The following is a 27,540-nucleotide window of genomic DNA, read 5'->3' as shown; positions in this document are numbered from 1 at the left end:
GTCCGCGATTCCTTCATCACGGGCCTCAAATCGAATTATATCCGGCAGAGACTGCTGGAGAAGGAGGTCCTGGACTTAAAAACGGCAGTGGCCACTGCGCAATCGCTGGACGTGGCCCAGAGAAACTCTGACTCTTATTCTTCCGGCCATGCGGCCCTCACCGCCTCGTGCGCGCCGAGGGGGCCGCCATCTTGGAATCAGCCATCTTCCCCATCCAGGTCTCAGACCAGCTCTACGCCGCCGGAGTCCCCACACAGAAGTTCACCCAGGAGTCCTACTACAGCGGCAATGTCTCGAGGCCCGAAATGCTACTTCTGCGGCCAGGCCAAGCACCCCAGACAACGATGCCCAGCGAAGGACGCTACATGCTTCAAATGTAAGAAAAAGGGGCATTTTAGCAAAGTCTGCAGGGGGAATCCGATTTCCAACTCCGTCACCGCCTCCTGCGTGCCGTGCGGGCCGCCATCTTGGGATCCGCCATCTTTTCCCGACTCAACGGCCGCCCAGGGCCCAACAGTGGCTTCGATCACGGTGGATCAATCCAGGCCACACCCGTTGACAAAATCCATGATGGACATACAGGTAAACGGGAATTTAACGAAATGTTTAATTGACTGGGAGTACCGAGAGTTTTATCCACCCTAGCCTGGTACGGCGGCACTCATTAACGGTAACCCCTACACGGAGCAGAATTGCTATGGCTGCTAAGCCCCACATGTTGAGTCTGTGCTTTCAAATGTAGTTATGCTGAATAACTGGACACAGACTACAGAAATACTTAAACAGGTCTTTAGTAACTGAGGGTCAGGGCTGAACTGGAATACACTTTGCTCCACAGGGTTTATATACCGGTGTGGTCACCACCGGTACTACAATGTACAGGAGCCATCAAAAAGTAGTCCATCACTTTAAGGTATCCTCTTAAGGTGGTACAGGTTACATACACTACAATTCCTCCCCTTTTAGCTTAACAGTGTACACCCCAATTTAAACATTACATGGATAACATATATACAACTTTCACACAAAACTGTTCAAAGATTCAGTCTCTGAGGAGGCCTCCTGATCCGGGCCGGATAACACCTTTCAGGGGTCTCTGGTTCTCGTTGCTGGGGTGACTCATCCATTTGATCTCCTATGGATTGAACACCATCATGTACGTTCGAGTCTGAGGTAGATGCTACAGGCTCAATAACTTCTTCAACTGGTGTCTCTGCCGTAGACATGGGGTCGACCCTTGTTCTCGATTCCACAAGTTGGTCAGCATGACGTCGTATTACGTTCTCTCCAACGTCTACCGTGTACATCAAGGGTCCTTGTCGGGCACGAATTGTTCCGGATTGCAATTTATCATTCCTATAGCCCCTGGCCAACACTGGTTGTCCTATTTTGAAACTCCGAGTGGCTTTGTTATTTACGTGCTGGAATTGCTTGTTTTCGACTTCCCTACGCACATTGGGTTTTAACAAATCCAACCGGGACCGCAACCTCCTGTTATAGAACATTATGGCAGGGCTTTGATTTGTCACTGCATGCGTGGCGTTTCGATATGCCATCAGGAAATTGTCCACCTTGTGTTGTAGTGGAATATAGTCTTCGCTCATGGCCTTTATCGCCTTTTTGAACGTTTGTACAAATCTCTCGGCCAACCCATTGCTAGCCGGATGATATGGGGCAGATGTATAGTGTTTCACCCCATTCTTTTTCATGAATTTCTGGAATTCTTCTGACACGAACTGTGGTCCGTTGTCTGAACATATTTGTTCCGGCAACCCATTCCTTGCAAATATGGTTCTTAGAACTGCGATCGTCTTTTCAGAGGTAGTGGTCGACATCTTAATCACTTCTGGCCATTTAGAATGTGCGTCTACAGCTATCAAAAACATGGAATCCATGAGTGGACCTGCAAAGTCGATATGCACACGTTGCCATGGGGTTGAAGGCCATTCCTACGGATGCAGCGGTGCAATTGGAGGTGCGTTTTGAACTTTTTGGCACCCTGAGCAGCTTTTAGTCAGATCCTCTATTTGTTTGTCGATACCTGGCCACCACACATAAGCCCTAGCAAGGCTTTTCATCTTGACTCCCCCCAGATGACCTTCATGCAGTTCCTTCAGAACTCTCTCCCTTAATTTAGGAGGAATAATCACCCTTGTTCCATTCATCAATGTTCCTTGACAGACGGACAGCTGTTCTCGTCTGGCTGAGAATGCTGGTAACAGTGGGAAGCCATGTGCTGGCCATCCCTTCACTGTCAAATCGTAGACCCGAGACAGTGTCTGGTCGTTTCGGGTCTCTCTCTCAATACTCGCATTGGTGACTGGTAAGCATTCGATGATGGTCGAGTGAAATATCTCGACAGGGTCAACTGCCGGTGCCTCTTCCGCTGTAGGTAGTGGCAGGCGCGACAGCCCATCAGCATTACCATGTTGCTTTGTACCTTTGAATTCAATATCATATTGATGTGCCCCTAGGAAAAGGGACCATCTCTGAAGCCTCTGCGCCGTTGAGGATATAGAATGCAAAATATGGTAACAAAATCTAAAATGGAGGATCCTGTCAGCATAAAATGGTGGTGAAATGTCGACATCGCTGAGTCACTTGCATATTATAAGAAATGATCATGTTAACTCAAGAAACTGTGAAGGCAGCAGGAAGTAAAATAAAAGAAGCTAAACTGATCTGTGGCTGCTAATATGGCTGGCACCCACGATGTCACACCTTGCTGGTGGAAACAGTGTAGGGCGGAGTGCAGAGGTTATACAGACAATAGGCGATCAGAAAACACATTACCATGATTGCAAACGCATTACCATAATGATTAGGTGATCGTGAAACCATTACCAGCATATTTACTTAACTATAAACCATTCAGTGAAATGTGACTTCTTTGTTTCATACTGCCAGGCCAGGAAATCAAATTAAATGTATACGTGTACAGCTCGGGATTGGTGCAGACTGTACGATGTGTTAATGTCTTCTCAAATGCAAGTATAATAATGTGGCACACTGTATGAAAGATCGCTTGCTCTGGCTTAACCCGTCGGGACTCTTCTGGAGTCAGGACTGTGCTGTATCAGAGTAAGTCTCCCGGGATGACGGAATAAAAACTGTTGAACTCAACCAGTATTCGACTCAGTGTTTGTACTGAACCAGATTGAGGACCAAAAGAATCCGTTTCAACACCGTCATAACCGGAACACCCTTCTTAGGGTTAAAAATGGAAACCAACGGCTGGTGATCTGTCAGCAGCGTAAACTTTTGGCCTTGCAGGTAATGGTTAAATTTCTTAACTCCCCACACGAGGCTGAGAGCCTCCCTATCTATCTGAGCATAGTTGCGCTCTGCGGAGGTCAATGATCTGGATGCGAACGCGACTGGCCTTTCCAAGCCATTTGGCAACTTATGTGAGAGCACTGCCCCGATACCATATGGAGAAGCATCACAAGCTAAGCGAATAGGCAGCGTTGGGTTAAAGTGAGCCAACACTTCCTTAGAGGTGATCAGTGCCTTGCTTTTTTGAAAAGCCCGCTTACAGTCCTCGCTCCACTTCCATGGTACTCCCATTTGCAAAAGAGTGTTCAGCGGGTGTAACACCGTGGATAAATTTGGAAGAAACTTGTGGTAATAGTTAACCAACCCAAGGAACGACCTCAACTGGGATACATTTTCCGGAGCGGGAGCTTTCACAACAGCTTCGATCTTGTCAGGTGACTTATGGAGCCCCTCCTGGTCAATGACGTGGCCGCAGTACGAGATTCACTTTTGAAAGAACTCACATTTCTGGCGATTAACTCTGAGTCCATATTCTTTCAATCTGGTGAGCACCTGCTCCAAATTCGCGAGGTGCTCCTTATCATCATCTCCTGTAATCAGAATGTCGTCCAGGTAGCATTGTGTGCCTGGAATTCCCTGCAATACCTGCTCCATGGCCCTTTGCCAAATCGCTGGAGCCGATGCCATTCCAAAAACCAGTCTATTATACCGATATAAGCCCTTATGTGTGTTGATCGTGAGATACTGGCGTGACGCTCCATCAACTTCCATCTGTAGGTACGCCTGCGCCAGGTCTATCTTGGTGAAGTGTTTCCCGCCAGACAGCTAAGCGAAGATATCTTCAATCCGCGGAAGCGGATATTGCACCGTGTGAAGAACCGGATTAACAGTGATCTTGAAATCGCCACAGATGCGAACCTTCCCAGGTTCCCCCGGCTTGTTGCTCAACGAACGCTTCATGACGGGAACAATGGGTGTGGCCCATTCGCTCCAGTCCACCTTTGACAGTACTCCTGAACGTTCTAGCCCTTCCAGCTCTGCTTCCACAGCAGGTCATATCGCATAAGGTACCAGTCTGGCTTTGAAAAATTTTGGGTTTGCATGTTCTTCAACCTTGATGTTTGCCGTAATTCCTTTCAGTGTTCCCAGTCCCTGTTGGAACACCTCCTTAGCATCGTCCAATATTTTGGACAGTCGTTTAGGTTTGACGTCGTCCTCTTTACAGGAATCTACAGTTAGTGCTTGTATGGAATGCCAGTCCACATTTATTCTCCGGATCCATTCCCGTCCCAGTAGTGGTGGACCTCCCTCAGGTAACACATACAAGTCCATTTCCTGACTTTCTTTACCATTGTAGACCACATTTACCTTTATCTTTCCGATGGGGTATACTCTTTGCCCCGTGTATGTTTTCAATACAATCTCCGTATCCCTCAGGGGAATGTGTGAGAATAACCTTTTGTAATCTTGCTTATTCATGACTGTCAATGCCGATCCAGTGTCCAATTCCATCTTCACTTGGACTCCTGCTATCTGAAGCATGACCCAGATAGTTTGGTGGTCTGCTGTGTTACCCACACTATGTATTTTTAGACAACCCAGTTCCTTACTGCTGGAGTCTGAATCCGTCTTCTGTTCATCCGAACTGTTCTCTGTCACCTTGTGTACTTTTTTGTACTTCTCCTGCGGCGACTTTTTGCTGCTGGTCTTCTTTCCTGACCGGCATACTCTCGCTATGTGACCAAGTTTGCCACATTGCCTGCATTCTTTATCTTTGAACCAGCACTGGTTCTGGTCATGCGTTGTCCTTCCGCAACGATAGCACTTTACTGCGCCCAATGCCATTTCATTGGTGCTGAATTCCAATGGCCTTTGCTGCATTTCTGCAGTGCCTCGTGCTGCTGCCTCGTGCGATGCTGCAATGCTGAAAGCTTTGTCCAGCGTAAGATCCTTTTCCTCTAGCAGTCGCTTCTGGGTTCCTTCCCTCAGGAGCCCACACACAAACTTATCTCTCAGTGCGTCTGCTAGTCCTGTACCGAACTGACAGTACTTTGATAACTTGCACAGTTCGATTAAGAATTCAGCGTTGCTTTCCTCTTTAAGTTGAATTCTTTTGTAGAATTTAAATCGTTCCGCTATCAGCAGCGGCGTGGGGTTTAAATGCTCTTGCAGGATAGTAACAATATCCGCGAAACTCTTTCCTACCGGTTTGTCTGGTGTTACAAGGTTCCTTAATAACCCGTACGTCTTCGCACCCATCGAGTTTAATAGGGTTAGTGCTTTCTTATCCACCGGTACCTCATTCGCTGTACAGTAAACTTCAACGCGTTCCACATAAGTGGCCCAATCTTCCACATCGCTATCAAAAGCAGTGATGTTACCCGTTTTTGGCATCCTTGTTGAGTTTCCTTTCCTTCGGATTATGATTATTATTTTATTTTATTTTTCAAAATGTCGGCTTCCCGCGCTTGGCGGCTTTTCCCGCGCTTGTCGTCTTCCCCCACCGACTAAAAATGGCGATTACTGCGCTGTTGCCGTTCTCGCCTCCCAGCGGTCCTTTATTTTCCCCGACGCTGCTGCTCTTGTTCCCCGCCGCTCCCGCGGTCCTTGTGGACATAAACGCTTTTCTGGCTGCTGCGCGTCTCTGCCCCGATTGCAGTCCGGCCCCTGACACCGGCTGCGGTCGTGTTCTCCGCCCTTTTCGTCGTTTCCCTCCCCTTCTCTTACTGACAACTCGGCCGACTTCCCCCCCGTGCCGCTCGATCGGGCTTACCCGCCGCTGTCGTCGAAGGGATGTTCACTGATGTTAGACTTCGTGGCCAGAACCCAACCCGGGTTCCCGATTGCCTCCCGTGCTATGCAGTGCCCAGCAGGATGTTGAGGGTGGATGTCCTTGTTTGACGCCCGTTTCAGAGGCGAAGCTTCCTTTGATGCAACTGCCGCTAGGTAAGATCAGACTCGTCGCCACTGTTGAGTCTGTGCTTTCAAATGTAGTTATGCTGAATAACTGGACACAGACCACAGAAATACTTAAACAGGTCTTTAGTAACTGAGGGTCAGGGCTGAACTGGAATACACTTTGCTCCACAGGGTTTATATACCGGTGTGGTCACCACCGGTACTACAATGTACAGGAGCCATCAAAAAGTAGTCCATCACCTTAAGGTGTCTCTTAAGGTGGTACAGGTTACATACACTACACCACACTTCGGACATTTTGGGCTACTGTGTGGTAACACTGACTGCAAAAGGCACGGACTACAAGGATTTTAAACTCCTCATGATGCCAGAACTCTGTGTTAATGTAATCTTGGGCCTGGACTTCCAGTGCCACCACGAAAGTGTCACGCTAGCATATGGCGGGTCCCAGCCGCCACTCACAGCCTGTGGCCTATCAACCTTAAAAATCAGCCCGCCCTCTTTATTCGCTAATCTCGCTCCGAACTGTAGGCCCATAGCGACCAAAAGTAGACGGTACAGTCTGGAAGACAGACACTTTATCAAGCCGGAAGTGGACAGACTCCTGCGGGAAGGCATTATTGAATGCAGTACCAGCCCGTGGCGTGCCCAAGTAGTCATAGTTAAAAATAGCGAAAAGAAACGGATGGTAATTGACTACAGCCAGACTGTTAATATTTATACCCAGCTGGACGCCTACCCGCCTACCCGCATATCAGAAATGGTCAACCAGATTGCGCAATACCGAGTCTTCTCGACTATCGACCTCAAATCCGCGTATCACCAGCTCCCCATTAGAACGGAGGACCGCCCATACACCGCCTTCGAGGCGAACGGGCGCCTCTACCATTTTCTCAGAGTGCCCTTCGGGGTAACAAATGGGGTCTCGGTCTTCCAACGTGAGATGGACCGCATGGTTGACGAGAATAAACTACAAGCTACCTACCCCTATCTGGACAATGTCACTATCTGCGGGCACAACCAGCAAGACCACGATCTAAATCTTGCGAGATTTTTAAAAACTGCCCTAAAGCTGAATCTAACCTACAACGAAGACAAATGTGTCTTCAACACAACCCGTCTCTGTATCCTCGGCTGTGTGGTGGAAGATGGGGTAATTGGACCGGACCCTGACCGATTACGCCCCCTAAAGGAACTGCCCCTGCCACACAATCCCAAAGCTTTAAAAAGGCGCCTGGGATTTTTTTCATATTATGCCCAATGGGTGCCCAATTACTCTGATAAGGCCCGACCCCTCATTAAATCAACGTCCTTCCCACTATCAGCTGAAGCTCGGGAGGCTTTCGCCAGTATTAAACAGGACATTGAAAGGGCTGCAGTGTGTGCAGTGGACGAATGCATTCCCTTTCAAGTCGAAAGCGATGCGTCAGACTTTGCCTTAGCTGCGACCCTCAATCAGGCTGGGAGACCTGTGGCCTTCTCCCGAACCCTTCAGGGACCTGAAATCAGGCACTCTTCTGTCGAGAAGGAGGCACAGGCTATAGTGGAGGCAGTGCGGCACTGGAGACACTACCTAGCCGGCAATCGTTTCACCCTGCTCACCGACCAGCGGTCGGTGGCTTTCATGTTTAATAACAAACAAAGGGGGAAAATCAAGAATGACAAAATACTCAGGTGGAGGATCGAACTATCCACGTTCGACTATGATATTATGTACAGGCCGGGAGCCCTTAATGAACCCCCAGACGCCCTATCGCGGGGAATGTGTGCCAGCATTCATACGGACAAATTACAGGGTCTCCACAACGACCTCTGTCACCCAGGGGTCACCCGACTATACCATTTTATAAAGTCCCGCAATCTGCCCCACTCCATCGAGGAGGTCAGGGCAATGACCAGAGCCTGCCGCATCTGTGTGGAATGCAAGCCTCGTTTCTACAGGCCTGACCGTGCACACCTTATCAAAGCCACACGGCCATTCGAGCGCCTAAGTCTGGACTTCAAGGGACCCCTTCCCTCTGCCGACCGTAACGTATACTTCCTCAATATCATTGATGAATATTCCCGCTTCCCCTTCGCCATTCCCTGCCCAGACATGACCAGTGCCACGGTCATCAAGTGTCTCTGTAATCTATTCTGCATGTTTGGCATGCCGAACTACATGCACAGCGATAGGGGGACGTCATTCATGAGTGACGAGCTGCGCCAGTTCTTGCTCTCGAAGGGGATAGCCACTAGCAGAACCACTAGCTACAACCCCCGGGGTAATGGGCAAGTGGAAAGGGAGAATGCTACTGTTTGGAAGGCTGTCACGTTAGCCTTAAAGTCAAAAGGCCTTCCGACCTCCCGCTGGCAGGAAGTCCTCCCAGACGTGCTCCACTCCATAAGGTCTCTGTTATGTACTGCCACTAACGCTACCCCTCACGAAAAGATGTTCGTTTTCCCCCGGAAATCCACCTCGGGCATATCTCTACCCACGTGGCTGACGTCTCCGGGGACAGTACTATTGCGGAAGCACGTGAGAGGCCATAAAACAGACTCCCTTGTGGAAAAGGTACAGCTCCTCCATGCAAACCCTCAGTACGCCTATATCGAATACTCTGACGGGTGAGAGGACACTGTTTCCATAAAAGACCTCGCTCCCTCGGGGAGCGGAGAGAACGATGGGAGACTACCCGATGAAGACCTACACTACAAAGAGACAGGACGCCCAGAGGTATCAATACCCAACTTTAACCTGGAGGACACTGCAGATAACCTGGAAGACACTGCGGAGGCCCGGACAGCGAAGGAACCAGAATCCACTCCCCTAGAGGCACCCCAACCGGCTTTGCGCCGATCACTGAGAACTGCAAAACCTCCTGACAGACTCACTTATACCAACTTTTAAGAAACATCACCCCGATGGACTAAATCTATAGAAGGGGTGAATGTAATGAAATCTGTTTGTCTTGGTCCTGTATTCGTTTTGCACTCATGTATATTACCCTCCCCCACTGTGTATAGTTTCACTTCCTCTTTCCCGACTAACCTGAGAGGTTCCAGGTCTTGGCTCTTGGCTCCGCCCCTGACTTCTCTTACATAAAGATCCCAGGATCTGTATGACTTATTCCTGTGAACCAGTCGGCGTGTTGAGATGTTAGCTCTGATCTTAGTGATTAAAAGCCAACTTGTTTAAGTCTATAACTTCTAGTTTTGTGGTTATTGAAGGCCCATCACTGGTGAACCTTCATTGCACTCCCTCTATGTCAGGTATATCCCTCCTTAGGTAAGGAGATCCAAACTGTACACAATACTTCGGTGTGGTCTCACCAGGGCCCTTTATAATTGCAGTAAGACGTCTTTAGTCTTATACTCAAATCCTCTTGTAATAAAGGCCAACATACCATTTGCTTTCCTAACTGCTTGCTGTACCTGCATGTTAACTTTCAGTGATTCGTGTACAAGGACACCCAGGTCCCTCTGAACACCAACATTTCCCAATCTCTCACCATTAAAAGGAGAAGGCAAGCTAAGTTTAATATATGTGGGTAGAACAAATGAAGAACAGAGACAGGATGAGTTGATAGTCCGTGTGCTTGCTTTACTAGGCCAGAGAGAACTGAGCATGCTCATACAAAACCATGTGACAAACTATGTGACTTCACCTGACGAAGGAGCAGCGCTCCGAAAGCTTGTGATTTCAAATAAAGCTGTTGGACTATAACCTGGTGTTGTGTGACTTCTTACATTTGTCCACCCCAGTCCAACACCGGCATCTCCACACCATCCTTACAGAATGTTTTGGTGTTGAACCAATTTTCGGGCTGTTTTGTTTTGGTTCCGATTGTTCTCAACCCGTGAGTGTTGGCCTGTTGTTGTAGTTCGCTACAATAATAGGCAGCTTTACTGACTGGCCATTGTGTTGAACTGTACATTCCATTTGTCCACATGTCTCTAGGATTTCTCTGGAGTAGGTTTGTAACTCTACCCTTTGTAAGTGGTATTTAATTAAACTTATTCTCATGATAGAGCAGCCCGCTGCCGTGTTGATACACGTAACAATACAGGAAACTTTGGTTTATCCGGAGGTTGTATGTCCGGAAACCTCGATCGAACGGCAGAAATCAGCAGCCGTTTTGGTTAGGTTTTTTTTCTTCTAGCATTTTTTTTTTTTTAACAGTCAGGCTCTGGAAAGCGTCTCTATAGCTTAGCAACAGCTCCAGAGACGCTTCCAAGGTACGGGCCGAGTGTTTACAAGCTGTTGCTAAGCAACAGTGTTTGTTGTCAGATACGGAGATGAAAACCTCCGTATCCTTCAACATTAGCGCTGGTCTATCCGGAAGTTTTGATAGATCGGCAGCAGCTCGGTCCCGTCGGTGCCGGATATCATGAAGTTTCCTGTATATTGCTCGTTGATCAAAAGTTTTGTGCGGAAATCTTTCTCACGACTGCTGGCGTTGCCGCTAGTGGCATAGATACTGTAGATGCCTAGTTCTTCAACATCAGGTGTGCTCACTTCAATATTGTGAACTCCTCCCTTTTGTTCTCGCTGCTTTGCATTGTCACTAGAATGGTTCTTACTTCCTGCTTCAGATCTAGCTCTGCAAGCTGTTGAAATATGGTCTTGCTTCTGGCAGTGAAAACACTTCGCATTTCTGTATTGGCAGGACTGTGGTGAGTGATTTCCATTGTAGCGATAACAATTCGCTGAACTGCTCTCACCGATATGCTTTGACCCAGTCTCACAGCTTTAGGTTTGGCGGTGGTTTTATGACTGCAGACCTCAGCTGTACTAGTCATTGAGTTTTACAGAGCTCCCTAGCATTCTTAAACACCATCTCCATAGATAGGGCAATTTTTCATGCTATGTCAAACGTTAGGTTCGGAGTGTTCAGTAACTTGGACTGTGTGCGCTGATCCACCAGTCCACACACAAACTTATCTCGCAACGCACGATCCAACGTGCTGAAGTTGCAATGCAAAGACAGCTTCTTCAGAGCTACAATGTGCTCAGTGATGGTTTCACTTTGTTTTTGGTTTCTGGTGACCCCTGTCCCCACTAACCCTGGGTACAGAGTGACTCCTGTCAGCAATTACACTGCGTACAAAATGATCCTGTGTGTCCTGGGAAACCCTTTGCCCGTTACACCATGTAGAGAATTGATCCTGAGCTTTGTTGATGGATTTGTTTCTGTGTTTTTATATTTTAGGATCTTTTCATACATAAGACAATTGGCAGGCAGCCAGAGAAACAAGTGAGTTAGCCCCACCTGCAGATAGAGAGTAGCCTTTGTTCCCACTCACTCCTTGTACAGGGTGACCCCTGTCCCCACTGTCCCCGTGCACAGGGTGACCCCTGTCCACACTGTCCCTGTGTAGAGTGACCCCTGTCCCCACTGTCCCCGTGTACAGAGTGACCCCTGTCCCCACTGTCCCCGTGTACAGAGTGACCCCTGTCCGCACTGTCCCTGTGTACAGAGTGACCCCTGTCCCCACTGTCCCCGTGCACAGGGTGACCCCTGTCCCCACTGTCCCCGTGCACAGGGTGACCCCTGTCCCCACTGTCCCCGTGCACAGGGTGACCCCTGTCCCCACTGTCCCCGTGCACAGGGTGACCCCTGTCCCCACTGTCCCCGTGCACAGGGTGACCCCTGTCCCCACTGTCCCCGTGCACAGAGCGACCCCTGTCCCCACTGACCCTGTGTACAGGGTGACCCCTGTCCCCACTGACCCTGTGTACAGAGCGACCCCTGTCCCCACTGTCCCCGTGTACGGAGCGACCCCTGTCCCCAGTGACCCCGTGTACAGAGCGACCCCTGTCCCCACTGACCCTGTGTACAGAGCGACCCCTGTCCCCACTGTCCCCGTGTACAGAGCGACCCCTGTCCCCACTGTCCCTTTGTACAGAGCGACCCCTGTCCCCACTGACCCTGTGTACAGAGCGACCCCTGTCCCCACTGACCCTGTGTACAGAGCGACCCCTGTCCCCACTGACCCCGTGTACAGAGCGACCCCTGTCCCCATTGACCCCGTGTACAGAGCGACCCCTGTCCCCACTGACCCTGCGTACAGAGTGACCCCTGTCCCCACTGACCCTGTGTACAGAGTGACCCCTGTCCCCACTGACCCTGTGTACAGAGTGACCCCTGTCCCCACTGACCCTGTGCACGGAGTGACCCCTGTCCCCACTGACCCTGTGCACAGAGTGACCCCTGTCCCCACTGACCCTGTGCACAGGGTGACCCCTGTCCCCACTGACCCTGTGTACAGAGTGACCCCTGTCCCCACTGACCCTGTGTACAGAGTGACCCCTGTCCCCACTGACCCTGTGTACAGAGTGACCCCTGTCCCCACTGACCCTGTGTACAGAGCGACCCCTGTCCCCACTGACCCTGGGTACAGAGTGACCCCTGTCCCCACTGTCCCCGTGTACAGAGTGACCCCTGTCCCCACTGACCCTGTGTACAGAGCGACCCCTGTCCCCACTGACCCTGGGTACAGAGTGACCCCTGTCCCCACTGACCCTGTGTACAGAGTGACCCCTGTCCCCACTGACCCCGTGTACAGAGTGACCCCTGTCCCCACTGACCCCGTGTACAGAGTGACCCCTGTCCCCACTGACCCCGTGTACAGAGTGACCCCTGTCCCCACTGACCCTGTGTACAGAGTGACCCCTGTCCCCACTGACCCTGTGTACAGAGTGACCCCTGTCCCCACTGACCCTGTGTACAGAGTGACCCCTGTCCCCACTGACCCTGTGTACAGAGCGACCCCTGTCCCCACTGTCCCTGTGTACAGAGCGACCCCTGTCCCCACTGAACCTGTGTACAGAGCGACCCCTGTCCCCACTGACCCTGTGTACAGAGTGACCCCTGTCCCCACTGACCCTGTGTACAGAGCGACCCCTGTCCCCACTGACCCCGTGTACAGAGCGACCCCTGTCCCCACTGACCCCGTGTACAGAGCGACCCCTGTCCCCACTGACCCCGTGTACAGAGCGACCCCTGTCCCCACTGACCCTGTGTACAGAGTGACCCCTGTCCCCACTGACCCCGTGTACAGAGCGACCCCTGTCCCCACTGACCCTGTGTACAGAGTGACCCCTGTCCCCACTGACCCCGTGTACAGAGCGACCCCTGTCCCCACTGACCCCGTGTACAGAGCGACCCCTGTCCCCACTGTCCTCGTGTACAGAGCGACCCCTGTCCCCACTGTCCTCGTGTACAGGGCGACCCCTGTCCCCACTGTCCTCGTGTACAGAGCGACCCCTGTCCCCACTGACCCCGTGTACAGAGGGACCCCTGTCCCCACTGTCCTCGTGTACAGGGCGACCCCTGTCCCCACTGTCCTCGTGTACAGAGCGACCCCTGTCCCCACTGACCCCGTGTACAGAGCGACCCCTGTCCCCACTGACCCCGTGTACAGAGCGACCCCTTTCTGCAATTGCACTGCGTACAAATTCATCCCGTGTGTTCCGGGGAACCCTTTGCCTGTTGCACCATATAGAGAATGATCCCGGACGTCATGGGAGCCCTTTGCCCATTGCACCGTTTAGAGAATTGATCCTGAGCTTTGATGATGAATTTGTTTCTTTGTTTTTATATTTTAGGATCTTTTGAGACATAAGACAATAGCCAGACTGCCAGAAAAACAAGTGAGTTAGTCCGTCCTGCAAATAGGGAGTAGTCTTCGTCCCCTCTGACCCTGTATACAGAGTGACCCCTGTCCGCCCTCTGACCTTGTGTACAGAGTGGACCGCATCCGCCCTCTGACCTTGTGTACAGAGTGAACCCCGTCCTCCCTCTGACCCTGTGTACAGAATGATTCCATGTGTCCTTTCCCATTACACCCTGTGTAGAGAATAATTCATAATACTTTTGTATGATGGGAGAAGGTTATAACGGGATGTCTAATTCGGCTCTCCATTCGATGGCCTCCTGAGATGCCGAGTGGGGAAATGAGGAGCCTCCCTCTACAGATCTCAGTGGGCAGGTTGATGTGATGTGTTCCAGGGTCTGGGACTCATGGCCACAGTCACACGTCGGGTCGTCCCTCATCTTCCACTTGTGGAGTCGGTGGCTGCATCGTCCGCGCTCTGTGCGGATTGAGTGGAGCGCCGTCCACTGTCTTCGAGGGAGGTCGGAGCCAGGGACCTCTGCTGTTGGGTCAGTGATGAGGGGTTGGTTCTTTATGTTGCCTGTGTCCCACGATTCTCTCCATCTGGATAGTGGGTCGATATCAGCTGCATGAATATTAGCTGCTGTTTCCCAGAATGGCCGGCGCGATTTTAAGCGTTTTTGTGGTTGGATTTTCCAGTCTTTGGGAATGGGAAGGTCGGTGTTGCTCATTGATTATTTCCATCTCACGGAGCACGATGGCGTCGCGGAGAATGGCAGGCGGGGCAATGTGGGGCAGCACTGGGAGCCACTCATTGGAGTGGATTTGAGCGTCCCTGACACCGTCCGCATGGCGGCCTTTAGCGGCACGTCCACGCTCTTTGTGTGGTGTCCGCAGGACCAGGAGGCAGAGCAGTATTCTGCTGCACAGTAGACTAGGGCCACTGTTACGGTGCGAAGTGTTCTGGCTGTGCTCCCCCATGACGTTCCAGTGAGTTTCTGGACCACGTTCACCCTGGCTTTTACTTTTTGGCCGATGTTGGCGAGATGAGGCCAATAGATGAGAGTCCTGTCCAGGGTGAGGCCCAGGTATTTTGGGTAGGGTTCTTGGATAATTCGTCTTCTGCAGAAGGAAACGTTGAGTTCTTTCCCAGCGGCGTTGTTGTTCAAATGAAATGCCGACACAACTGGGAACATAGGAACAGGAATAGGCCACTTAGCCCCTCGAGCCTGTTCCGCCATTCAATGAGATCACAGCTGATCTGCGACCTAACTCCATATACCCGTTTTTGTCCCATATCCCTTAATACCTTTGGTTAACAAAAATCTATCAATCTTCGATTTAAAATTAACAATTGACCCAGCATCAATTGCTGGTTGGGGAGTCTTAGACTCCCCAACCAGCGGTAATAGTTTCTCTCTATCTACCCTATCTGTTCCCCTTAATATCTTGAAAACTTTGATCAAGTCACCCCTTAGCTTTCTAAATTGCAGGAAATACAACTCTGATTTGTGTAATCTCTCCTCGTAATTTAACCCCTGGTGTCCGGGTATCATTCTGGTAAACCTACGCTGCACTCCCTCCAAGGCCAATATATCCCCCCTAAGGTGTGATGCCCAGAACTGCTCCCAGTGCTCCAGGTGTGGTCTGACCAGGGCTTTGTATGGCTGTAGCATAACTTCTACCCCCTTGTATTCTAGTCATCTAGATATAAAGGCCAGCATTCCATTAGCCTTTCTGGTTATTTTCTGTACTTGTTCATGACATTTTAATGATCAATGTACCTGGACCCCCAAGTCTCTTTGGACCTCCACTGTTTTTATCTTTTCACGATTTAGAAAGTACCTTGTTTTATCCTTTATAGGTCCAGAGTGGATGACCTCACATTTGCCTACATTGAAATCCATTTGCCACAGTTTTGTCCATTCACTTACTCTCTCTTTGTAATGTTATGCTTTCAGCTACACTGCCTACAATGCCGCCTATCTTTGTGTCATAAGGCCATTTTGGGAATGTGGCTTTCTATCTCATCATACAGTGAATAGTTGAGGCCCCAACACAGATCCCTGTGGGACACCACTAGTCACCTCCTGCCAATTACTGTACCTGCCCATTATCCCTATTCTCTGTCTCCTGCCACTCAGCCAATTTCCTAACCAGGTCAATAACTTGCCTTAAATTCCATCGGCTTCAACTTTAGCTAACGGTCTCTTATGAGGGACTTTATCAAATGCCTTCTGGAAGTCCAAATAAATAACAGCCATAGACATTCTCCTGTCCAATACTTTAAACACCGTCTTCAAAAAATTCAATCAGGTTTGTCAGGCATGACCTACCTATTACAAATCCATGCTGGCTCTCTCCGATCAGCTGAAAGTTTTCAAGGTGTTCAGTCACCCTATCCTTAATTATAGACTCTAGTAATTTCCCAACAACAGATGTAAGGCTAATTGGTCTATAATTCCCTGGTTTCCCCCCCCTCACCATTCTTAAATAGCGAAGTGACATGCGCAGTTTTCCTGAATCGAGAGAACTTTGGAAGATTGTAGTTGAGACATCTGCAATGTGCTCACCTACTTGCTTTAAACCTTCGGATGGAACCATCTGGTCCTGGGGATTGGTCGTTCTTTAGTGCCATTTTTTTCTTCATTACTGTTATTTTGCTTATGTTACTTTTGTTAAGTCCCTGTCCCTAATTCAATATTAGTTTTCTTGGGATTTCTGTCATGCGGAAATGGCGGCCATGTTGAATAATTACTTTGCGTCTGTATTTACAGGATCCTCTTCCTCTACTGTAAATACTAATGCAAAGTAATTATTCAACATGTCCACCATTTCCTTATTTTCATTCACAATATCACCGATATCAGTTTTCAAGGGGGCAGCATTGCTCCTGACCACCTTCTTTTTCCTAATGTAATTGTAAACATTTTTTGTGCTGATTTTGATATCACTTGCAAGTTTCCTTTCATACTCCCTTTTTGTAGCTTTTACTATCTGTTTTGTGACCCTTTTGCTGTTCTTTGTATCTTTCCCATTCGCTATTTTTTGCATTTTTGTATGCTTTTTCTTTTAGTTTTATGTTGTCCCTTACCTCTTTAGTCATCCATGGCTGTTTTTTTGGCAGGTAGAGCTCTTGCACTCAGGGGTATAAACTGGTTCTGTATCACGTTAAATTCTTTTTTGAACATCTCCCACTGATCTTCTGTCATTTTACCCATTAACAGATTTGCCCAGTTTACTGTGGACAGTCTCTGTCTCATCCCGTTGAAGTCGGCCTTACCCAAACCTAGAATCTTAGTAGCTGTTTCACGTTTCTCCCTTTCAAACACTACATTGAACTCGATCATGTTATGATCGCTATTGGATAAATGTTCATGCATTGTTAGGCTGTTAACTAAATCTGGCTCATTACTCATTACCAAATCTAATATGGCATGACCCCTTGTTGGTTCTGGGATGTATTGTTGCAGAAAACCATCCCGGACACACTCAAGAAATTCACTACCATTCGGACATGAGCTAGTCTGCTTATCCCAATCTATATGAAAGTTAAAATCCCCCATTAAAATCACTCTGCCTTTGCTACATGCTTGCCTAATCTCTGCATTTATACAATCTAGCACTTCACAGCTGCTACCAGGGGACCGATACACAACTCCCACTACAGTCTTAAATCCTTTCCCATTTCTTAATTCTACCCATAATGTCTCCACTGCCTGCTTGCCTCTCGTTATACCCTCTTATCATTGAAGTGATTTCATCCGCAATTGCTAAGGCTACTCCGCCCCCTCTATCATTTTCTATATCTTTCCTGTGGACCTTATAACCTGGTATATTTAGTTCCCAGTCCTGACCGTCTCGCAGCCATGTCTCAGTAATGGCTCCCATGTCATACCCTCCAATTTGAATTTGTGTCTGCAGTTTATTCAATTTATTCCTTGTACGCCGTGCGTTTGTATAAAGAACGCTTATTTGGGTCACACACCCTAGCCTGTCCTTCAGCTCTAATGTTTTACTCACATGGTTCTTATTTCTCTCTCCTCGTTTAACCACTTTCCATCTTTTAATTTTCCCTTTGCCTGTAGTGCCTGAAGCACAGTTTCTGATTGTTACTCTCTTCCCTTTTGTTTGATTGTGAACTGTTATACTACATTTTCTACCTGAGCCCTCCTTGTCTTCTCTGGATTGGGGCAGAGGTGCCAGGTCGGAAAGTAGCATTCCAGTTGGTACAGGTTGCTTGTGAGTGTCCTACTTGCTTTCAGTAGGGTTGATGCCTATGTCAGCTGTGTTGCGTCATTGGCATAGATGAACTTCTGGGATTCGGTGCAGAACATATCCGCCGTATAGATGTTGAAAAATGACCCCATGAGTCCCGTGGAGACCTTTGCCTGTTACAATGTGTAGAAAATGATCCTGTGTGTCCCGGGGAGCGCTTTGCTCGTTACAATGTGTGGCAAATGATCCCATGTGTCCCGGGGAGCCCTTTGCCTGTTACACCATGTAGTGAATTGACCCTGAGCTTTGTTGATGAACTTGTTTCTGTGTTTTTATATTTTAGGATATTATAGGACGTGAAACACTAACCAGGCAGCCAGAGAAACAAGTGAGTTAGTCCCTCCTGCAGATAGAGAGTAGCCTTCGTCCCCCTCTGACCCCACTGGCCCTGTGTACAGAGTGACCCCTGTCCCCACTGACCCTGTGTACAGAGTGACCCCTGTCTGCCCTCTGACCCTGTGTTCAGAGTGACCTCTGTCTGCCCTCTGACCCTGTGTCCAGAGTGACCCCTGTCTGTCCTCTGACCCTGTGTCCAGAGTGACCCCTGTCCCCACTGACCCTGTGTACAAAGTGATCCCTGCCCCCACTGACCCTGCGTACTGAATGATCTTGTGTGTCCCTGGAAGCTGTTTGCCCATTACGCTGTGTACAGAATTGATCTTCAGCTTTATTCACCAGGGTACTTTCTGTGTTTTTATGTTTTAGGATATTTTAGGACGTGAAAGACTAACCAGGAGACCAGGCAAAAAAGTGAGTTAGTCCCTCCTGCAGATAGAGAGTAGCCTTCGCCCCACTGACCCTGTGTACAGAGTGACCCCTGTCCCCACTGACCCTTTACACTTTCCCATTAATCACTCCCCCGGCAGGGACAGCACAGGTTAGATACAGAGTAAAACTCCCTCAACACTATCCCATCGAACGCTCCCAGGCCTGTTCAGCACTGGTGTAGCGCGATCTCCGATCCGTGCATTCTGTTGTGTGAAAGACCTGAGAATATCCTGCTTTGTTGCAGGCTGTTGCCCTTTGTGTATTGAGTGCATCGTATTTTCCAAAGTGGCCTTATTTTCTTTGAAATGAGCACACTGTGTTTTCTCAGTCCCTCAGAGATGTGCTTGCTGCCTTCCCACATGTGGTTTTTGACAGAGATGTGCACTGTGTCTCTGAGCTCCTGTACTGAACTCAATGGGTTGCTGTGATTTGAGAGCAGCCTGGGTGTGGACCCAGATCCTGATATTGTAGACTCCCAGGGGAATCACATGATGCAAGGAACCAGCAGAGAAAGCGAACAGTCGCAGTTGATGTTGAACGCAACTCCTGTGGGTGACGGAGCTCTCGGTCATTGTTCATTGGCTGCTGTCTGAGTGATGGAGCAGTCGTTGAACTGGGTAGAACAACTACAGCAACAACTTGTATTTATATAGCGCCTTTAACATAGTAAAACGTCCCAAGGCGCTTCACAGGAGTATTACAACGCAAAAAATTGTAAGTGTGAGGTGATTGTAGTGAAATAGAACTTGTCCTAATGAGCGGAGGCCTTTAAACAAGATATGAACGTTGTTGGTGCGCAGTATGTTTCAGAGTGTCTGACCCCCTCATTGTTTTGCACACTCCAGGAGGAACGTGACGCCTTCCAGAAGGGCAATGTCAAATCCATAGCCAATCAGTTCCTGTACAAGCAGGAGGTTAACATCCCCGGACCATCGCACGGACTGAAGAGACAGGTAGAGACTGGGGGTGGGGGCACAGTGTGTGAGGGAAGGGGGGTCTGGGGGAGGGGGACAATGTGTGTGGGGGGGGAGGGGGCAATGTGTGTGGGGGGGAGGGGGTAATGTGTGTGGGGGGGAGGGGGCAATGTGTGTGGGGGAGAGGGGGTAATGTGTGTGGGGGAGGGGGTAATGTGTGTGGGGGAGGGGGTAATGTGTGTGGGGGAGGGGGTAATGTGTGTGGTGGAGGGGGGGTAATGTGTGTGGGGGAGGGGGGGAATGTGTGTGGGGGAGGGGGGTAATGTGTGTGGAGGAGGGGGTAATGTGTGGGGGAGGGGGGTAATGTGTGTGGGGGAGGGGGGTAATGTGTGTGGGGGAGGGGGGGTAATGTGTGTGGGGGGGGTAATGTGTGTGGGGGAGGGGGTTAATGTGTGGGGGAGGGGGGTAATGTGTGTGGGGAAGGGGGCTAATGTGTGTGTGGGGGAGGGGGTAATGTGTGTGGGGGAGGGGGGTAATGTGTGTGGGGGAGGGGGGTAATGTGTGTGGGGGAGGGGGGTAATGTGTGTGGGGGAGGGGGGTAATGTGTGTGGGGGAGGGGGTAATGTGTGTGGGGGGGTAATGTGTGTGGGGGAGGGGGTAATGTGTGTGGGGGAGGGGGGGTAATGTGTATTGGGGAGGGGGTAATGTGTGGGGGAGGGGGGTAATGTGTGTGGGGGAGGGGTAATGTGTGTGGGGGAGGGGGGTAATGTGTGTGTGGGGGAGGGGGGTAATGTGTGTGGGGGAGGGGGTAATGTGTGTGGGGGAGGGGGTAATGTGTGTGGGGGAGGGGGTAATGTGTGTGGGGGAGGGGGTAATGTGTGTGGGGGAGGGGGTAATGTGTGTGGGGGAGGGGGGGTAATGTGAATTGGGGAGGGGGTAATGTGTGTGGGGGAGGGGGGGTAATGTGTGGGGTGGGAGCGGTGCGTGTGTGATATGGAGGGGGGGTAATGTGTATTGGGAGAGGGGGTAATGTGGGGTGGGAGAGGGTAATGTGTGTGTGGGAGGGGGGTAATGTGTGTGGGGGAGGGGGGTAATGTGTGTGGGGGAGGGGGGTAATGTGTGGGGGAGGGGGTAATGTGTGTGGGGGAGGGGGTAATGTGTGTGGGGGAGGGGGGTAATGTGTATTGGGGGAGTGGGGGTAATGTGTGTGGGGGAAGGGGTAATGTGTGGGGTGGGAGAGGGGGTAATGTGTATTGGGGGAGGGGTTAATGTGTGTGGGGGAGGGGGGTAATGTGTGTGGGGGAGGGGTTAATGTGTGTGGGGTGGGAGAGGGGGTAATGTGTGTGGGGGAGGGGGTAATGTGTATTGGGGGAGTGGGGTAATGTGTGTGGGGTGGGAGAGGGGTTAATGTGTGTGGGGGAGGGGGGTAATGTGTGTGGGGGAGGGGTTAATGTGTGTGGGGTGGGAGAGGGGGTAATGTGTGTGTGGGGGAGGGGAGTAATGTGTGTGGGGGAGGGGGGTAATGTGGGTGGGGGAGAGGGGGTAATGTGTATTGGGAGAGGGGGTAATGCGTGGGGTGGGAGTGGGGGTAATGTGTGTGGGGGAGGGGTTAATGTGTGTGGGGTGGGAGAGGGGGTAATGTGTGTGGGGGGAGGGGGTAATGTGTGTGGGGGAGGGGGTAATGTGTGTGGGGAGGGGGTAATGTGGGTGGGGGAGAGGGGGTAATGTGTATTGGGGAGGGGGTAATGTGTGGGGGAGGGGGGTAATGTGTGTGGGGGAAGGGGTAATGTGTGGGGTGGGAGGGGGGTAATGTGTGTGGGGGAGGGGGGGTAATGTGTGTGGGGGAGGGGGGTAACGTGTGTGGGAGTGGGGGTAATGTGTAGTGGGGGAGGGGGGTAATGTGTATTGGGGGAGTGGGTAATGTGTGTGGGGGAGGGGGTAATGTGTGTGGGGGAGGGGGTAATGTGTGTGGGGGAGGGGGGTAATGTGTGTGGGGGAGGGGTGTAATGTGTATTGGGAGTGGGGGTAATGTGTGGGGTGGGAGTGGGTAATGTGTGGGAGAGGGGGTAATGTGTGTGGGGGAGGGGGTAATGTGTGTGGGGGAGGGGGGTAATGTGTATTGCGAGTGGGGGTAATGTGTGGGGGAGAGGGGGTAATGTGGGTGGGGGAGGGGGGTAATGTGTGTGGGGGAGGGGTGTAATGTGTATTGGGAGTGGGGGTAATGTGTGGGGGAGAGGGGGTAATGTGGGTGGGGGAGGGGGTAATGTGGGTGGGGGAGGGGGTAATGTGTGGGGTGGGAGTGGTGCGTGTGTGGGGGAGGGGGTAATGTGTGGGGGAGGGGGTAATGTGTGTGGGGGAGGGGGGGTAATGTGTGGGGTGGGAGCGGTGTGTGTGTGGGGTGGGAGTGGGGGTAATGTGTGGGGTGGGGGGTAATGTGGGTGGGGGAGGGGGTAATGTGTGTGGGGGAGGGGGGTAATGTGGGTGGGGGAGGGGGTAATGTGTGTGGGGGAGGGGGGTAATGTGTGGGGTGGGAGTGGTGCGTGTGTGGGGGAGGGGGTAATGTGTGTGGGGGAGGGGGGGGTAATGTGTGGGGTGGGAGCGGTGTGTGTGTGGGGGAGGGGGTAATGTGTGGGGTGGGGGGTAATGTGGGTGGGGGAGGGGGTAATGTGTGTGGGGTGGGGGAGGGGGGTAATGTGTGGGGTGGGAGTGGTGCGTGTGTGGGGGAGGGGGTAATGTGTGTGGGGGAGGGGGGGGTAATGTGTGGGGTGGGAGCGGTGTGTGTGTGGGGTGGGAGTGGGGGTAATGTGTGGGGTGGGGGGTAATGTGGGTGGGGGAGGGGGTAATGTGTGTGGGGGAGGGGGGTAATGTGGGTGGGGGAGGGGGTAATGTGTGTGGGGTGGGGGAGGGGGTAATGTGTGGGGTGGGAGTGGTGCGTGTGTGGGGGAGGGGGTAATGTGTGTGGGGGAGGGGGGGTAATGTGTGGGGTGGGAGTGGTGCGTGTGTGGGGGAGGGGGTAATGTGTGGGGGAGGGGGTAATGTGTGTGGGGGAGGGGGGTAATGTGTGGGGGAGGGGGTAATGTGTGTGGGGTGGGAGCGGTGCGTGTGTGGGGGCGTGGGGTGGAATGAGAGACCCCAGTCAGTGTTCGGTATCTTTTATTTTGGGCTCTACAAATCCACTGACTCGACCTGAATAATTGGAAAACTAATGCAACCTCAATGGATGACCATGTATAATGTAACTAATGGTAACAAACCTTCAGCACATCCTGCCTGATAAATCAGACTTTCTTTTTTTTAAGAATTGAGATTATTAGTGGGGATGAGGGATGGGAACATTTATGACTTAGTTGCACCGTGAATTCCAAAAGTCTTTTGATGAAGTACCACACGAGAGACTCCATTTCAGACTAAGGACAGTAGCTGGTACAATTTTTAAGGATGTGCAGGAACAGAGCGACCTGGGGGTGTACGCACACAAAACTTTGAAGGTGGCAGGACAAGTTGAGAGGGCTGTTAAAAAAAGCATAGGGGATCCTCGGCTTTATAAATAGAGGCAGAGAGGACAAGCAAGGAAGTTATGTTTATAACCTTGATAAAACACTGATTAGGCCCCAGCTGGAGTATTGTGGCCAATTTTAGGCACCACACTTTAGGAAGGATGTCAAGGCCTTGGAGAGGGTTCAGAGGAGATTTCCTGGAATGGAACCAGGGATGAGGAACTTGTGGAGAGACTGGAGAAGCTGGGCTTGTTCTCCCTAGAGCAGAGATAGTTAAGGGGAGATTTGATAGAGGTGTTCAAATCATGAAGGGGTTTGATAGAGTAAATAAAGAGTACTGTTTCTAGTGGTAGAATGGTCAGTAACCATGGGTCACAGATTTAAGGCAATTGGCAAAACCAGGGGCGATATGAGGATAATTTTTTTACGCAGTGAGTTTTTATGATCTGGAATGCACTGCTGTTAGAGTGGTGGAAGCAGATTCAAAAGGGAAATTGGATAAATACTCGAAGCGGAAACGTTTGCAGGGCCATGGGGGTAAGAGCAGGGGAGTGGGACTAATTGGAGAGCTCTTTTAAAGAGCTGGCACAGGCACGACGGGCCGAATGGCCTCCTTCTGTGCTGTATCATTCTATGATTCTGGGTTATGCTCAGGGGACTTTAACTATTCTAAAGTAGACTGGGGTAAGAGAAAGGGTTGTGGTCAGAATGGGGAGTATATCCTGGAATGGGGAGTGATCTTGGAATGGAGAGGGGTTTCTAGAATAGGGATAGGATTTTGGAATTGGGCGGGTTTCCTGGAATGGGGAGCGGATCCTAGAATGCCAAAGGAATCCTGGAATAGGAAGGGTTACTGGAATGGGGAAGTGATCCTGCAATTGGGAGGGGGATACTGGAATGGCGAAGCAATTTTGGAATGGCAAATAGATCCTTGAATTGGGAAGTGGTTCTGGAATGGGGAGAGGTTTCTCGAATGGGGATGGCTTCCTGGAATGGGAAGGAGATCATGGAAAGTGTAGCGATCCTAGAATGGGACGGGTACCATGGGATTGGGAGGGGTTTCTAAAGGGGTCCTGGAAGGGGAATTGGAGAATGCTGAAGGGATCCTGGAATGGGGATATGTTTCCCGAATGGGGAGGGATCCTGGAATGGGGATATGTTTCTCGAATGGGGAAGGGATCCTGGAATGGGGATATGTTTCTCGAATGGGGAAGGGATCCTGGAATGGGGATATGTTTCTCGAATGGGGAGGGATCCTGGAATGGGGATATGTTTCTCGAATGGGGAGGGATCCTGGAATGGGGATATGTTTCTCGAATGGGGAGGGATCCTGGAATGGGGATATGTTTCTCGAATGGGGAAGGGATCCTGGAATGGGGATATGTTTCTCGAATGGGGAGGGATCCTGGAATGGGGATATGTTTCTCGAATGGGGAGGGATCCTGGAATGGGGATATGTTTCCCGAATGGGGAAGGGATCCTGGAATGGGGATATGTTTCTCGAATGGGGAAGGGATCCTGGAATGGGGATATGTTTCTCGAATGGGGAAGGGATCCTGGAATGGGGATATGTTTCTCGAATGGGGAAGGGATCCTGGAATGGGGATATGTTTCTCGAATGGGGAAGGGATCCTGGAATGGGGATATGTTTCCCGAATGGGGAGGGATCCTGGAATGGGGAGAGGTTTCTCGAATGGGGAGGGGATCCTGGAATGGGGAGAGGTTTCTCGAATGGGGAAGGGATCCTGGAATGGGGATATGTTTCTCGAATGGGGAAGGGATCCTGGAATGGGGATATGTTTCTCGAATGGGGAAGGGATCCTGGAATGGGGAGAGGTTTCTCGAATGGGGAAGGGATCCTGGAATGGGGATATGTTTCTCGAATGGGGAAGGGATCCTGGAATGGGGTTATGTTTCTCGAATGGGGAAGGGATCCTGGAATGGGGATATGTTTCTCGAATGGGGAAGGGATCCTGGAATGGGGATATGTTTCCCGAATGGGGAGGGATCCTGGAATGGGGATATGTTTCTCGAATGGGGAAGGGATCCTGGAATGGGGAGAGGTTTCTCGAATGGGGAAGGGATCCTGGAATGGGGATATGTTTCTCGAATGGGGAGGGGACCCTGGAATGGGGATATGTTTCCCGAATGGGGAGGGGATCCTGGAATGGGGTGGGGATATTCAAAAAGTATTTGATATTGTACCAAGTAAAAGCCTTGTTACAAAAGATAGTGTGCATGGTATTTAGGGATTGCAGTAGCATGGAAATAGGGATGATTATGGGGCAGAAAGCAGAAGAGTAGTTATAAGTGGATCTTATTTTGGAGTGGTGGGTTGTGGGTGATAGTTGTCTCAAGGATCAAGATTCTTTTCTCCATTTGTATCAATGATTGGGCAGAAGAGCAGTAATATTGAAATCTGCTGATGGTATGGAAAACTGCAAGGAAGAATGTAGGACATTGCCGGAGGATGTAGGCAGGTTAGCCGAGGGGCAGATCGGTGGCAGCTCCAGTTTAATAGAGAAACATGAAGTTGTACATTTTGGGAAAATGAATAGTGAAAGGAGTGCACCCTACAGGATAAGAGTGTAAATAGAGTCGGGGAATTGACAAATTTTAGGGATGCAAATACGGCGATCTTAAAGATGGAAAAGGCCTTAAAGAAGACAAATGGGACTCTGGGATTTATGCAGGCGCATTGAATGTTAAAGCAAGGAATTTATACTGGTCACAGCTGGAGTATTGGGGGTGCAGTTCTGGGGATCCCATTTTATGAAGCGTGTTGGAGCCGTGGAAAGGGGGCAGAGAAGATAGATTATAATGAAGGATAAGGCAGAATCTAGTAAAGGTTTTGAGCAGGTTGTTTCTACTGATTGGTGAGTCAGTAACCGAGGGCACAGAATGAGGAGTATCATTAGAAGAGGAAGGGGCAGTTATACCAACAACAGCAACTTGTTGCATCTTTAACACAGGAAAAAGGTCCGAAGGTGCTCCACAGGAGCATAATCAGAGAAACATTGACATCAAGCCAAAGAAGGAAATATTAGGAGGGATGACTAAAAGCTTGTTCAAAGAAGTAAGTTTTAAGTAGGGTCTTAAAGGAGGAGAGAGGTGAGAGGCAGACATGTTTAGGGAGGGAATTCCAGAGCTTAGGGCCTAGGTAGCTGAAAGCACAGCCGCCAATGGTGGAGCAATGAAAATCAGTGATGCCAAAGTTGGAGGAACAAAGAGATCGCTGAGGGTTACAGAGCTGGAGGAGGTTAAAGAGATCGGGAGGGCGAGGCCATGGAGGGATTTGAAAACAAGGATGAGAATTTTAACTTGGAGACATTGGGGGACTGGGAGCCAATGTAGGTCAGTGAGCACAGGGGGCGACAGGTGAATGAGACTGGATGCGAGTTAGGACACGAGCAGCCGAGTTTGGGATGAGCTCCAGTTTACGGAGGGTGGAAGCTGGGAGGCCGGCCAGGAGAGTGTTGGAATAGTCGAGTCTGGAGGTTTCAGCAGCAGATGGGTCGAGGCAGGGGTGGAGACGGGTAATGTTATGGAGGTGGAAGTAGGCGGTCTTTGTGATGAAGAGGGTATGGGGTTGGAAGCTCTGGTTGGGGTCAAGTAGGTTCACTCTGAGATTGTGAACAGTCTGGTTCAGCCTCAGGTAGTGGCCAAGGAGGGGAATGGAATCGGTATCTAAGGAATGGAGTTTGTGGTGGAGGCTGAAGACAATGGCTTTGGTCTTCCCAATGTTCAGTTTGAGGAACTTGTGGCTTGGACTGGCTGTCGGACAAGCAGTGTGACAAATCAGATACAGTGGAGCTGTCAAGCCCAGACGTTGTGTTTTCGGATGATGTTGCTGAGGGGCAGCATGTGGATGAGAAATAGGAGGGGGCCAAGGATAGATACTTGGGGGACTTCAGAGGTAATGGTGCGGGGTTGGGAAGAGAAGACATTGCAGGAGATTCTCTGGCAATGATTGGATAGGTAAGAGTGGAACCAGGCGAGGCTGGACAGCGGTGAGAGATGTTGGAAGAGAATGTGTCAAAAGGCCGCAGAGGTCGAGAAGGACTTGGAGGGATAATGAACTACAGTCACCTAGGACGTTTTGTTACTTTAATTAGGACTGTTTCGTGCTGTGGCAGGGGCGGAAACCTGATTGGAGAGATTTAAACATGGGCCGGAATTTTCCTGCTGACGTGCTTGCGGGTTTGGAGGCGAGTCGGTAGTAAAAGTTGCAGAAAAATGGGAGCGCGTCGGCAATGCGCCTTTATTCCGCCTCCTCGCGCCTTTAACTC

The 27,540-nt window shown here is 50.4% G+C and overlaps 1 protein-coding gene across 4 annotated transcripts in view; it reads left to right on the top strand.

Annotated features, from left to right (window-relative positions):
• Nucleotides 1-27,540, top strand: part of mical3a (microtubule associated monooxygenase, calponin and LIM domain containing 3a) — a 706,722-nt gene that overhangs the window by 260,370 nt on the left and 418,812 nt on the right. For all 4 annotated transcript variants that reach the window (XM_086008561.1, XM_086008560.1, XM_086008562.1 and 1 more), the window contains one exon: nt 19,686-19,793. In XM_086008561.1, the coding sequence (XP_085864687.1) occupies nt 19,686-19,793 (108 nt within the window). The remainder of the gene's footprint in view (nt 1-19,685; nt 19,794-27,540) is intronic.

This window comes from Somniosus microcephalus, chromosome 16 (genome assembly GCF_052327205.1).
Source record: "Somniosus microcephalus isolate GS21.2 chromosome 16, FLI_Smic_1.0, whole genome shotgun sequence".
Taxonomy (NCBI): domain Eukaryota; kingdom Metazoa; phylum Chordata; class Chondrichthyes; order Squaliformes; family Somniosidae; genus Somniosus; species Somniosus microcephalus.
The sequence above is the reverse complement of the archived record's forward strand: the minus strand, read 5'-3'. Positions and strand labels throughout refer to the sequence as shown.